General features: G+C 36.6%; 1 protein-coding gene across 8 annotated transcripts in view; it reads right to left on the minus strand.

The window, feature by feature from the left end:
• LOC134535754 (WD repeat and HMG-box DNA-binding protein 1) overlaps positions 1-14,010 on the minus strand; it is a 291,056-nt gene extending 277,046 nt beyond the window's left edge. For 2 of the 8 annotated variants that reach the window (XM_063374990.1, XM_063374987.1), the window contains exon 1: positions 13,711-13,838. In XM_063374990.1, the coding sequence (XP_063231060.1) occupies positions 13,711-13,731 (21 nt within the window). In that variant the 5' untranslated portion in view covers positions 13,732-13,838. Of the gene's footprint in view, positions 1-11,939; positions 12,052-13,710 lie in introns of all 8 variants that reach the window. The other 6 variants (XM_063374986.1, XM_063374984.1, XM_063374985.1 and 3 more) reach the window with 6 other exon arrangements.
• Positions 14,011-15,429: the final 1,419 nt, after the last annotated feature.

The raw sequence follows: 15,429 nt of genomic DNA on the forward strand, positions 1-15,429 counted from the left end.
CATAATTATCATGTTCTGTATCTCATTTTCTACTGCAGGTCTCAAATTATAAGCCACTGGGTAAGGCCTCTGCACAAAAGGTTTATGTTCCCTCAATTTTAGTTCACATTCATATTTACTGTTTAAACCTGGGAAATTAGCAAATGCCTTATGTTGTTTCTGTAAAATCTGCCTTAATTCAGCCTGTTGCTGATTCGTACCCCCTTGAAGCAAAATTTGATCAACCTCAGTTTCTGTAATATATGCTTTTTCCAAAAAATTACATTCCAATTCTAGTTCATTTGAACACATTTCTCCCTTTAACAATTGTAACTGAAATGAATGTGTTTTCCCATCGGTCTTAAAAATGATTTTAGTTTCCATTAAATATAAACATTGCCGTGAATAATCAATAACAGTTTCATTTCCTTGTAGCCAATCAGCTCCCAAAATTACCTTTCACTTAACCCTTTTACTATAAGGAAAACAATCCACATGACAACCTCACCCAACTTTACTACTAATAGGACCTGTTTTTTCACATTTTTATTTCTCACCCTGGTTGCACTTACTATGGTAACATTAGATACTGGTAACACTGCTAAAGACTTAGTGATTTTATTTCCTAACGAGTTAAAAAATTCCTCAGACATTGCAGTTACTTCACTGCCGGTGTCAATCAACATTTTTACTGGTGTTTTGATACCACTTATTTCACCCAACACATATGGACATGTTCCTATTTTGCCCGGTATAATTTTATTAGGTTGCTCTGCATCTTGCAATAAATCATCTTTATCATGTGAAGTAATTTTATTACAACAATTTTGCAAAACCTAGCATTGCGATACTGCCCCTTGTTCTTTTTTTTTGTAGGGGAACTGAGGCTTGATTCTCCCACCCTATTGGTTTAAATTTCTATGGTCTCGCCTCTCCTGTTGCTGTGGTTGTCTCTGCCCCTCTGGCGCTCTCCCTTCTTGCTGCTGCTCTCGTCTCCATCTGGGTACCCTTTCCTGGCCCTGTGCATTATCTTGCTGTCCGTGTCGTGGAGCCTGCTGCTGGTTGCCTGGCTGGTGGATCCTTTCCATGGGTGGTCCCGGTGGCCTGCCTTGGTACTCTGGGTCCCTGCCCCCGAGTCCCTCCTCTCGTTCATCTCGTCGATCGAGAGTCTCGAGCAGTGCCACTACCTCCTCCACACTTTGTGCTCTTAGTCCTAGAATGCAGTTTTGTACATGTTGATTGAAATGATGTACATCATGAGAAATAAACCGTTCATCTGTTATAGGATTACTGAGGTATCTAGCCTGACTGTATAGTCAATGAACATAATTGGCCATGGAGCCATCTCTTCCCCTGTGTTTGCCTGAAAACAAATATTGTAAGAAATTATCCCGTACATAAATTCCCCAATATTTATCAAGGAATGCTTGCTTGGCCTCTGCAAAAATTTTCCATTCGCTTTCCTTATGCATCCCCCACTGTAATGCATCACCTGCCAATTTTGTTACAAACAGTTCTACTTGTTGTTCATAAGATCCTTTAAGATAATGGAATACCTTATCACATTTAGTAATGAACTGTATGGGGGTAGCTCCCCTATTATCCCCATAAAACTTAGGAACAGCCTTCTCAAATGTGTTAATTTCATCAACAGTGAGGACTGATCTACGAATGGTGCCCTTAGTATGGTATCAAATTCTAGACAATTTTTCTTCAACTTTCTTCAAACATTCTTGGCCTACTTCGTCTCAAAATTTTTCGAATTTGTTTCCTATATTTACATTTTCAGAAAGTACCCTTTCTACATTGAGTTCTAAATTCCCCTGTACTTCCTGGATTTGCCTCTCCTGAATCTGTATGTTTCTAATGTTTTCATTCACCTGAATATGAAGGTTCTCAATCTCATTATGGTTTCTAGCCATTTCTACCTGAATCTGTTCCAAATTTTCCTGTAGACCTAAAAGTATGTTTTTATTTTCTTGTACATCTTGCCTAACTATAGTTACGTTTTCTTTCAAAATGCCTACATTACTACTACATTGATCAAGACCGGTCTGCATCTTTTCAATTCCTGACTCACATACTTCAACCCTTTGTTTACAATTGTGAATTTTTTTGTTTGCTTCAGTTTGTACTTTGCATAGTTTAGCCTCTGTATTCACTAATTTCTGCTGTACCTGTTTAAGGATTTCATCTTTAACCTGTGAAATTTCCTGCCTAATTTCCCTTTGACCATGTTCGATTTTTTGTGTGAGGTTATGTTGTATCTGTGACATTTCTTGTTTTAATTCCTGTTGTCCCTGTTTCATTTCCTGACTGTTTTGTTTCATTTCCTGACTGTTGTGTTTCATTTCCTGCAACATTTCCATTAATTTCTGCAACATATCTAACCCCACCCCCATATTCTCAATTGGGCTATTAGTTACAGTTTGTTCAATAATTTGAGGGCGTACCGGTTTTGAGGTGGGAATATCGGCAGAAATTAATGGGCGCCACCACGTGAGTGGGCACGTGGACCCGGCTGAAAAACTCTAACTCAGGGCGTTACGTGGCCCGTGTGCGGCGAGATATTAGCCCTCCTGATTTTTTACGCAGCTCGTGTCCCTAACTAAGCCCGCTCTCAGCGTCGGGCACGCTCCTAATTATCGCAGTGGGCTCTTAGGGCGTCCCACACGCCGCTGACCAGGTTAAGGACCCACGTGGCCCTCCGAACACTAAACACGTAACTCAGTTAATTGGTTTTTATTTTACTCACGGTACACGTCCTTACACGATCCTCCGTTGATAAAGCTATAAACGCCCGAGGCACGAATCAGATTAGATGAGGATGCGGACCACGCACGTGGCCGCCTCAAGCCGTTACTTACTACACAGATGAGAGAAAACTCCGGAGAGTAAATAATTATTAATTATGCAGTCTCTCCGACCGAGAGAGGCCCCGAGGATGAAAAGAAAACTATTTGGATAAATTAATTTACAGAACTACTACTCGGTGAAACAACGATGATGTCCTCAGGGTGTCTGCAGAGACGTGCGCTCTCGGCCGGCTGTAGAAGGAGACTGGGATGAGCTCATGGCTTGCGGGAGGCAACATGGCGCCCTTCGTGCCGAACACAATTACCGTTACAACTTAGCTGTGGCGTGCCCCGGGTTACTATTGAAAAATACATAAATCCTTTTACAAAAATTAGTACATTACTTCCATGTCCAGACCGTCTGTAATAATTACTTATATGAATAAAAATGGTTTAAATGAGTTGCATGCTAGTTCCTCCGTTGCCCGCTAGGGAGCGTCCTTGTTCGTGCTTGCACTTATTAAATAACAAAACATCATGAATTAGTTAAATAAAAGCATGCATAGCCATCGTGACACTATTTAGGGGCAAAAAGAAAAAGGATTACAATATTTATTAATATATTTTAGGGGTGCGGCGCACTGCAGCTAAGTGCCCTCTTGACGGGCTAGCAACACACGCACACACGCACGCACAAGCGGGAGGTTTGAACAGATGGTGGCGTTTGGGCGGTGGCATATCGGGCTCAAAGGGCCCGCAGGCCCGGACGACGTCAAATTTGACCATGTTCGGCAGGACGTTCCCTGTTTCCAGGTATTTCCTGGTGACATGAAAAATTCTGTTCAATTAAACTTATTTCCAAATTTGGATTGAACTGTTCGGAAATTTCTACATTTTCCGCAAAACCTACAAAATCGGTTTCATTACTACTGTTACTATCATTATCCATAATGAAATATACAAAGTACAAAAATTTTAACACAAATAATGGTTCAATGCTCAAAACAAAAGACAAACAAATAAAAACAAATAATTTCGTTCCATTCTTCCACTTGCTATTTTCGGCGATTCATCCCGCGAAGCTTGGTCCTGAAATCCCGTGATGAGACAGCCCTGAAGTCCCACGGTGCCTTGATTCACTCTGTCCCTCGATGTACCGCTTTCCGCAGTTTCTCTGGAACTCTTCACTCGCTGAAACAGCCCGTCAACTCTCGCCGCAGAGAAAGCCACATTCGCCGCTCAGCTACGCCGACAGTTCTGGATGCACTTATCCGCCATTTTCTTATAAACTCTTCCATATTTGTCGTAAATTTTCCTCCTTTAAGGTTAACGTAGTCACGAACTGTTTCAAGAATGTTTATAGTTATTCTTCACTGCCGAAATATCCGTCTCAATCTCAGGGTCGTGTAAAAATTTGTGCCCGCCCCATGTTGGGCGCCATATGTTACAGTTTGTTTAATGAAATAAAAAGATTTTCTTCCTTTTTCATTTGAGAGTTTTATTGTCCGAAAGACGAAACAACTGAATCCAATCACTTTCAATATTTTGTTCACTCATTCAACACGTCTATCCGCCTGTCAAAACATGCTCGCAGCTCGGGCGATGAAAATTAAATAAAACAAACGTAGATTAAGTCTTACAGTAACCTTTTATGGTAAGTACCCAAAATCCCGCACCCCACCAAACGCGCCCTCCTCGCGCAGCGATCGACAGACGACTGGTGAGATCATGGCACTGTGTCCTTCACGCAGGAAGGAGAAGTCACATGCCCTCACCGACCAATCACACACCCACTTCATTCACACTACACATCACAAGCCAATAAGAATACACGACACACCTTGAAAACAGTTTTCTACACACAGAGCCAGGGACTTTACATTCTATCTCTCTCTCTCTCTCTCTCCCACATCGTGAGACAGTAGTTATCACTTAGTTCCCACGACCAGTGGGGAATCCCAGCTTTTGTCTCTGTTACCGAGGAATCACTGTTTCGTTCTCCCTCGCACTTACAGGCCTCTTATGCCTCTCTCTAATACATCCCACACCAAATCCATTGTTCTAGAATCATTATGCAACATCTGCATTCTAATAAAAACGTAATACATAATTATAGTGCAATATTTAAATTTAAATAAATAATAGAAATACTCATTACACATAATATTAGGTAAATATAAGTACCTAGCAAAACAAAGTTGAAAGGATAACAGAAGAAACATGATTATTGAATATTATAAATTCAGAATAAAATATACTGGCAACCTAACCCATTCTTAGTAACACTTTTAATAGTAGAAAAGGCTTGTATACTGTAATGCTACAAACTAAAGTGTGTATTCCTAAGAAAAAGATAAAATCAACTTCCGTAATTAACTCTGAGGATTATCACACATAAGTTTAAAGAAACATGAAAAAATATCTTAAATAGTTAAGATGCTACACTATTTATGCATTTATAGTGTTATTTCATAAACAATGTATTTCCATTCAATGGTTCACAAAATAATTTTTAACAGATAAAACTTATTAAGTTGTAAATAGATACAGCTTATTTCAGAAATACTAATGATTCCAAATGTTGCACGATTCTGTCAGTACCAAAAATACAATCGCAAATACATAATTCTTTAATTGCTAATCTCAAATATTCTGAAACGTGTATATGAAAATAAATATAATTGCATGCTCTGACTTAGTTCAATGCTTAAAGAGCAGGACTTCTGCGTCTAAATTCTCAAATTCATGTGAACAAGTTTAATCAGTTGGCAATTATTAGAATCAAAATGATTTGATTCAACCAAGAAGTTAATAAATTACAGAGTCATTAGAAATTTAAAAAATGAATTTAATTTAGCTTGGCCATCAGGACAGTAGTGCAATATAACATTTAAAAAATGAACAGTACCTTTAGCGTTGTGATATAGAACAAAACTATTCAAAGCTCCTGAATAATAATTGATTACGGTATATCTTCCAGCGGCAATTAGCACTCATCACGAACCACGATCCTAATCTGGTTCCTGGTGTTACGGCTGGTGACTCAATGAATGGGGACTGAGGTTGGATTCGGTTCTAGATGGATCTCAGGATGGTCACATGAAGTCGCTTCTTTCCTTCCTTTGGTTGACGTAGCGGACTCATTCTTAACTAATGTGCTGAATGTTTCAGTTATTCTTCTAAACTGTGCCACTGATCTTAATGTTATAGTTGTATTTCACTTAGTTCACTTGTAGGATAGTAATTTACATGGGCGCAAATCTGTAGGATTTCCAGGGGGGGCCAGTGAATTCTGTGGTTTAAGAATTTTGCGCTAGAGGTCAACCGAAACAAGTCTTCTCTGGATGATAAGCTCGTATGTTATACACTTTATTTTTACGTTTGCTCGATATTGAAAATGGCAACAGGTAGACGCTTGAAATATTCACAGAATATTTAGTTATATATCCACTTTAAAAATAAATGATTCAATTAAAATAAAACAAATATTTAAGGGGGGTTCCCATACAACAAACGTGAAAACAGAATAAAATTTCACAAATGATGTATTTCTGTTGCCGCTATAACAAGAAATACTAAAACAGAATAAAATAAATATTTAAGTGGAGCTCCCATACAAAAGACATGATTTTTTTTGCCGATTTTATAGATAATGGTACGGAACCCTTCGTGCGCGAGTTCGACTCGCATTTTGTCGGGTTTTTTATGCCACATCACATAATTATTACTGCGATTCAAATGCTGTTCGTGAAATTCTTTGTTCACAGTTTTTGATGCGCCCTAAAAACCCAAAGCGCCAAAGCTAATAAACGGATCAACATCAAATGAACGATTGAATCATATTAAAACCCTTAAAGACTATTTTATTTAGTAAAGGCATCAACCAGGTAAAAAAGAAAAAAACTTAATGACACAAATGAAAACTATCGGAGATAGAACTATGAAATTTATCCTACAGCTAATTGAACCACATTCATTTCTCGGCTTATATTAAGTATAATCAGTATTTTGGCAGTGAATTATTTAGTTAAAATATGCAGCTTGATTAGTTATTAAAAAGACGCATTTGCTTCCTTATTAACTTAAATACGGTTGTGTAACGTTTAAATACTTATTTCTCACTCTTACTTCTGTTTACTCATGCAGTGTTGCAGTTATCAAATAACAAATGTTATAAAGTGATTATCGGCCATGAATTGTGAAAATTATTGTTTGATAATAAAAAGGGAGTGATTTTCAATTCCATATTGACGAGGAAAAAAATTATTCCCTGTATATAAACATTCAACATACAGAGCAGCTAGCCTTACAGAATGGAGATGAGCTAAAAAAGTCCAGAAAATGGTATATAAGTTTCAGTTCGTAAATAAACTAAATTCTGCTATAATTACTGTTAAAGTATTAAGTTTTTTATTTACTGGAAAAAATAATGTTACATAATCACTTAAATAAAATATATTACCTAAATAATAGTCACTACTTATAAAACAATCAAGCTTACCAGGTGAGAATCTGATTCTGTTTTCCGTTTCTTCCGCGTCACGAACTTATCCATGTTGATGTTTGCCAAGAAAGCAGAAGACTGGCGCACACGAGAGCAAAACCACTTTAAAAACAGACTACCTACCTGAAACCTTTAATACTGTCGTTTCAGAGGACAAGGTAGTGTGGGTAACAATGTGGAGGAAATGCTAACGGAACCCTACCCTAGCTTCGTCCTTTGGAATGAACGGTTTCTAGGAATTAAGGGTTTCAAAGTTCTCACTGGAAAACTCCATACCATGGCTTTCGCAGAAGGGGTAGGGGAAAATAACTACGGAACTCGAAGGTAGGAATGTAAAGCATGTCAAAGTGTCTGTCGTCGTTGTAAATAATAATCTGATATATATATATATATATATATATATATATATATATATATATATATATATATATATATATATATATATATATATATATATATATATATATATATATATATATATATATATATATATATATATATATATATATATATATATATATATGTTGTGTACACCATTAACTTTAAAATCACGAAGTGGGCCCCCCCAAGGAGGGGCCCATTAATTCAAGGGGGGGCCTGGGCCCCCCCGGGATCTACGCCCATGGTAATTTATATCATCTCTTGCCATGAACTATAAAATTGAAGCAATATTCTGGTTTCTTAAGAATTCATGTGATGATTCAAATGTTCTATTAACTTATTACAATCTATGAAATATATTAAAATTCTTCATGAATTAACATGGAATTCTTCAGTAGAGTGTAGTAGAACATCTATTCAAGTTCACTTATCCTTCAATAACATTTATCACAATTAACTACAATCGTTGCAATATACTTCTAACATACAGGATGGTTTCTTGTAGACTGATTTAGTTCTGGGACCTTTCTTACTGATTTCACATCAAATATAAGCTATCCAAAAACTGTTTTCTTTGCAATAAAAGATAAATATGAATAATTTTTGCACCATTTTCTATTTAATCATATATTTAGAAAACAATATATTTAACTATAAAAAAACTAAACACTTGAAAGTAAACCAACATTTAACACTACTTTTCATTTCATAGAGATCACTTGAATAGATAGGAATATTAAAAGTATAATTGTGTTGGAAATTTGGCTGTTCAAATATTTAACAGAATTTGTCTTTATTAAGGAGTTTTTAAGGATTATTTTTTAAATTTAAAGACTTTTATTTTTTTATTTAAATACTTTTAAGAGCACTTTATTAATTAAAGATAAATTAATGCCCATTTAAGGTTATTAAGGAGGCATCCAAACCCCGATGTCTAGGGCAAAGAAGACAGCAATGAGATACTGCCCGCGCAGGAGAGCAATCTGCAGCATCTCTAAGCTGACCGCCTGAGCGATCCACTGCAAAGTGACGTCATTGGGAACCACAAAAACCAGCAGGTGTTTACCATCCACTCAAATGTCTAGCACACACAGCTATGAAAGAGATCAGTCTGAAGCTGGTGTCCCCGGTTCAATATAGGCACCACCAGGAAAGTAGAAAGAACCAGTTTCATGTAAACAGTTCAAAATTTCAGTAACAATAGATTTTCAATAAATTTCAGATTCCAAAAGCATATTGATTAGTCTCCTGTTCCAACAAGCATGGGTCAGCTGTGGTATTCTACCTCAGCACCACACGGAGACACACGAGAGAACTGCCGAGCCAAATGCAGTGGTCGCCAACTGCAAGTCACCCAAGTCATCATAAAGTGCTGCTCATCTAGAGGAAGCAACCGCTCATCTATAGGAAGCAACAGCTCGTCTAGAGGAAGCAACAGCTCGTCTAGAGTAAGCAACAGCTCGTCTAGAGGAAGCAACAGCTCGTCTAGAGGAAGCAACAGCTCGTCTACAGGAAGCAACAGCTCATCTAGAGGAAGCAACAGCTCGTCTAGAGTAAGCAACATCTCGTCTAGAGGAAGCAACAGCTCGTCTAGAGGAAGCAAAAGCTCGTCTAGAGGAAGCAACAGCCCCGTCTAGAGGAAGCATCAGCTCGTCTAGAGGAAGCATCAGCTCATCTAGAGGAAGCAACAGCTCATCTAGAGGAAGCAACAGCTCATCTAGAGGAAGCAACAGCTCATCTAGAGGAAACAACTATGGCTCAAGCACAGTGATTGTTGTTACTAGTCCCCCTGGTAACTTTTTTTGAGCAATTAAATTTTTTTTACACAGTTGGTAATTTTTCAGATTCAAATTACCCTTATTTTGAATGTTTAATTTTCAATCATAAAATGTGTTTGTTAGTTTTAATTATTTTAAGTTTTAAAATAAAGTTCCATAAATTTAAATTGGTTGATTTCTTAATTTCTGTTTGGTTATCAACTTTTATTTTGGTAAAAACACCACGCTTGCCAACACATTGAACTGTGTGCTTTGTGCTGCACGAGTGCAAGGTGCGGAGAACGCCATGATGACATCAAGAAGCAGCTGAGAAGCCAGGTGTGGGGACAGTCAGTGCATGGCGCACGAGCGAGGAGTTGCTGTAGGTGACCGAGAGGCATCAGACGCACGGCTATCGCTACCATGACCGTCAGACGCACTGCCAGGCTGGTGGAAGAGCCAGTATTCTACTAGAACTTCAGCACTGGATTCACAATTAAGGCCTCAGATTTGGATTGTTATTTTAAGCCTCCCCAGGGCAAAGAAATTTATGTGTCTTGCATGAACTTGCTGATACTCATGAACTCTGATTTTTATGGTTCTAGCGATCATCCCCGATTCTGAACTGGTGTTTAACGTATTTTGGTGTCTGCGAAAGGAAGTTTGTGGAGATTTGAAGTTTTTCAAGAGTGGCCCACAGAAATACTGGTAGCAGAGTCACATGACGTTAGTAGCAAGCAGAGTCAGATGAGAAGCCTTGTACTGCTTGGAAAATTGTTTTGAACTGTACTGATTTAACAAATTTTGGTAGGACTAAGTAAGAGAAAAACTTAAGTTATGGCAAGAGGTTTAACTTACCAAACTTTAGGGAAATCTATGCATAAACTGTGTAGTTTTCAGTGCAATAATAATCTATTAAGACAAAAATTGATTTGATTATATCTTTCTTATAGTGACTTTATAAGGAATATTTAATTTCATAGTTTAAAAGTTGTTCAAAATTATTTTTGCATATTTATATTATTTTAGTATGGTTAGTTGGTTTAGGTGGTAAGCATTTATGGTTGTTTGTTTTTAATGTTTTATAATAATTTCATCACACACTGACATGGTTATTTAACCATAATTATAAAATTTGTTTGGGCACTATTTTAAGATTTTTTTTTTAAATACTTTAAATTTACTTAAGGGCTTTTGTATTTAAATGCTACTTTACTGCCATAGTTTGTTATTGAATTTTGTCCAAGAAAATAAATACAATTGCATTTTTGAAAAAATAAATATTATAAGTACTTTTTATTTAAATACCATTCCCATTTGTCTCCTAAATTTTGTTTGCTCCAATACTTTTTTTTTTAAATTTCTGTGTGTTTTGACACAATTATATCAAGGAGGGCTAGGTTCGAATGGTTTTTCAAGGAATTAAAAAAATTTTTGTGATCAGGATTTTCTGTGGAATTTCACTCTCTTGGACTGAGAGTGGATTGTTGACCTTCACCTTGGGTTTGGAGATCAGGACGGAGACATTCTGTTATGTTAAGTTGAAAACCATGGCTGCACCAAATTAAATCTGGTAGCAAGTTTTATAACACAGCACAGCTTGGTCAATTTATAAAGTAATGCTTTTCTTTTGTTAATTTTGGCAGAAAACACAAAAAAAAAAGTTTTTTTATTAAATTATAACTGTACATTTTAAAACTTCCACATAATTTAATTTTTTTTATTTAACAACCCTCCATTAAAAACTTAAAGTTCAAAGTATTAGATATGTATGAACAGGCTACCACTTGAAAAAACATTCTGCTGTACATTTCCATGATTCATTGACATTATACCCCTACCTACCTTAACACTCTAATGTGCATGCTATTGTTTTATGGCTTTTACTGCAAATTTATTCTTTTGCATTTCATGTTTTATCTCAAATTTTCTTTACAAATATTTACACAACTTTATTTTTGAGCTGAAAAAGGTCATCTGCTCATAGTTGTGAAAATTTATGAGATTCTTCAAAAGTAAACAATTATTGAAAAATTTTGAAAGGCAACATAAAATGCAAGAGAGCTGTCATGAAAAAATGTATAGGGATAACAGTAATGATAATAATTGAAGATGTACCATTACCACAAAAAAAAAAAAAGCTTCAACAACAGAGGTGTGACGACTTAATGATAAGAAGATGTAGATGTCTCTAGGAGCAGATTATTCCGACCTTACGGCCGGCATTCCCACGTTCCCCTCCCACATATGGGCCCTATTAGGGTAGTGTGGGAGTAACTTCCAATTCTCTTAAATTTGACATTCCAGAGCTTTTTAATATACAGAACTGTGAGGGATCGCTTCCTGTTGTTGATCGGGAGGGCATTAGAGCTTCGGCACCGACCAGCATAGTCACCGCCTTAGCCCCTCTACCTCACTCAGCTAACCAGACAGTTGGCTGTGTCCTGAGCCCTAAGACTTTATCAGCACTGCTGGCGCCTTCCCCGATCTCCCACATGTATGAGCAGGCAGCAGGAGTCGTACCTTCTGGACAAGCGCCAGGGCGTTCTGTCCGACGCAGTGCGAAGTGGGGTCGTCGTCCTCCAAGCCCAGCCACACGCGAATATCCCCGTCATTTCCGCATGTCAGTATGTACCTGCGTCATCACACAGTGTTGACAACCCCACTGCGCCAATGCTAACATGCTGGAAACCAAAATGCCAAGCGCTAAAAACCAGCATGATTTCTAAGGGAGTAGCAAATAATAGATGTTGTAGCGATTCTCAAATAATTCACAAAAATATGTACATATGTCCTAATTAGAAGCCACACAGCATGTGTTAAGGCAGATGGTTAAGTGACATCGGAAATTGGACCTTAAAGAGTGCGATTAAAGGACATCATTTTCTATCTGAACATTTCTATGCCGATTCAAGTACCTACAATAAAAAGTGCCAGTTGGAGACCTCCAAGATTGTTATTATTAGACACTAGTTTGTGTCCCCGTGCGAGAAATCGCACTGTGATTTTTCTTTCTTTAATCATCACATCATATAATAAAAAAGTTATCATCAATCGTGAAATAGCTATTAGGTATAGTGATAGAATAAATAAATGAGATTATGTATGTGGTACATAGTAATAATGGTAGAAGTGGGTGTTGGTAGGTATGGGAGCTCACATTAATATATGGAATTCCCTGACATTTCCAGGTTTTTTCCTGACTGTAGCAACCCTGATAAAATATATACCAGTTTTCAAGTCTAACCATGAGCTTTTAACACAAAAAGTTTTATCACGATCAGTCCAGTATTTTTTGTGCAAAACTCAAACAGATAAATATTCAATAATAAGAATATATGTAATATTCAATAAAAATAATAATAAAATATTTTAATTCAAACTATTTTTAACTCAATTATAAAAAATGTTTATACTACCAAATTAGTATGGATTGTATCAATTAATTTGCGCACCTCATATTCTTCATAATTTACCACTTTTCACATAACTTTTATTTTTCAGTAAAATAAATTTTTATAATAAATAGTGCACACTGTTAATTTTCCTCATACTGCCATAAATTGTTAAGACTACATACATAATTTCATTGATAATGAAAAATCTGTATCACAAAATAGAATAGAGTGGGAAGGATTGTATTCTAGTTTACAATACCAGAAAAATATAATATTCAAAAAATTAAATGAGTAAAATATAATGTGTTCACATTCCCCCATTGACCCATGCTTGTCTTGTAAGAAAGTAGGGGTGGTAATGATATATGCAACACCATCTTGGTGACATCAGTATTGTTATGGTATCACAGTCTAGAACAGTCCTACATTTGCTCCTGGTGACAAAATTCCTAAAAGGTTTTATACATATTTTAAAAATTACCGTAATTATATTTTGGTGATTATATAACCTTGCATCACAAAACATCCTTATTTTTAATGTTAAAATACAAATGAATGCACATTAAGGAACATTTACCACAAGACATATCACAATGCAGTTTAATACAGAGATTGGGTGAAAAATAAGAATTTAAAAAAAAAAACTTTCCAAAATTTGTTTGCCTTTCTTTTCATGGACCCCTGTCCCCAATATTTACCCATTAAACTAAAGAGCTATGATCAAGATAAAATCCTAACTAAAGTGTATTGTTTAATATCTCAATTTAAGACTTAAACACGAAATTTATTTTTTATTATCCTATCATGGACGACATTTCTTTATTCCCAAACATGTGTTAGAATAGTAAAGTTGAAAACGAAAAAAAATATATTTTTTTTTTTAAATATCAACTCACTTTCCATCCTCTGAATAGCATACGTCCGTATGACCATCTGTATGCGCATAACGAACTGGGTTATTTTTCATTGGCATTTCAAACAAACCAGGTTAAAAATTTACACAAGCTACAAAATCATAACAAAATGCCTAAGCAGACGACCATTCGATTAGAGGAAATCAAAGCGCGCCAAATCTAACAATCATAGAGGAAGTAACATGAAAGCCATGGCATGGTCATGAAGTTAAGAATTTAGAAAGTAGTTGTCAAGAGAGAATGATTTTGCATTAAGGTACACACACATACAAAACATATAAACAATCGGTGGATACAACCTTCTTATAAAATTATTTTTAAGAAATAAATTGATTAAAATCGTAAAACAGCCATGATGCACAGTAAGGTTACCTAAAAACAGCCTGGTTTTCTTAGACCATAGATAGTGTATGGTCTAAGTTGGTTTTACATTTGACAATAAAATTCAATATTATATCTTGTATTTTTGCGGGATACAACAGTTTACTAATATTTTCGTTCAAAAAGATTATAAATATTTACATAAAATATTCGTTTTATTAAATTAATAATTGATGTTTATGCAATAATTCCTGTTTTCCTGTTGAATTTCCAGTGATTTCCTCCAAGATTAAATTTCCTGAATTTAATTCTTAATATAATAATGTAATAGTTACTGTGATACTACATCAGATCACAGAACACTGAAACTTTAATTTAAATAATTTATTTATGTTTTCAGTATTTCTTTAGGTTTTATTTGTGCCAAATTTATATATCTTTAATGTTAATTAGCCGTCACCCGCGGTCCCGTGATCGAGATCCGGGGCGGTCCTAGTGGTTTTCAGTGGCTCTATAGGAAATCTCCGGCGGGCGCCAGGTTAATTCGAGGATTAACCGAGGTGGTCGTGGGTTTTTGCCCCTGTGTGTCCCACTAGGATCGGCGGCGGTTGATGGTGGGAGGGAGTCCCTGCTTTTAATACGCTGTAACCAGTACAACTGTTTACAGTTATATATTATTATTTTTTTATTATGATTGTAATATTAATTGTATATTCCATGAGGGAATATTATGTATTTAATTGTTTTGATTGTAAAGAGGACAACCAAGGCATAACAAATATGACACATCTTATTACCATAGACGACATACTTTCAACTTCAGGGTCTTCTAAGAATTATTCCTTGGAAACTTTATTCATTTGGTCTTAGTTCGATTCTTTTACACTCCAACATCCACGTTTTTATTTCACTATGCAGCTTATTCTGTTTGCTGATATCGATAACTCCTTGGTTGCTAGGGAGGCCAGTAAATAGATATTAGGAGGAAGAAGGGAGACGCCATCGCCATCTTGCGGAGAGAAGACGTTTCTCGGGCTGGGGCGAACCAAAGCCTTGGTTGCCGCCCGAGAAATAGAAGATTTCGCGTCATCCGCGATCGTGTCCTGCTTAGCATTCTCCTCTCTACGAGTTGAGAGAATTGTATTTGGATTAAATAAATCCTAGATAGGGAGTATCGGCGACTTCGAGTGCCAACTTCCGCGTCGGTTCCGTTTTCGTCTCGCAGTGGTTCCAGACATCTGAGGGCAGCGCCAGCTGAGATTCGACCACGAAGATTGGTGAGACCAATCCAGAATTAGACCAGACTTTCCAGGACGAGAGGGATGTCGAGTCTTCAGCTGATACCCGGCGACCTCAGCACCTCTGTAGTTCGCTAATTAC

This window comes from Bacillus rossius, chromosome 10, assembly GCF_032445375.1.
Source record: "Bacillus rossius redtenbacheri isolate Brsri chromosome 10, Brsri_v3, whole genome shotgun sequence".
Classification (NCBI taxonomy): domain Eukaryota; kingdom Metazoa; phylum Arthropoda; class Insecta; order Phasmatodea; family Bacillidae; genus Bacillus; species Bacillus rossius.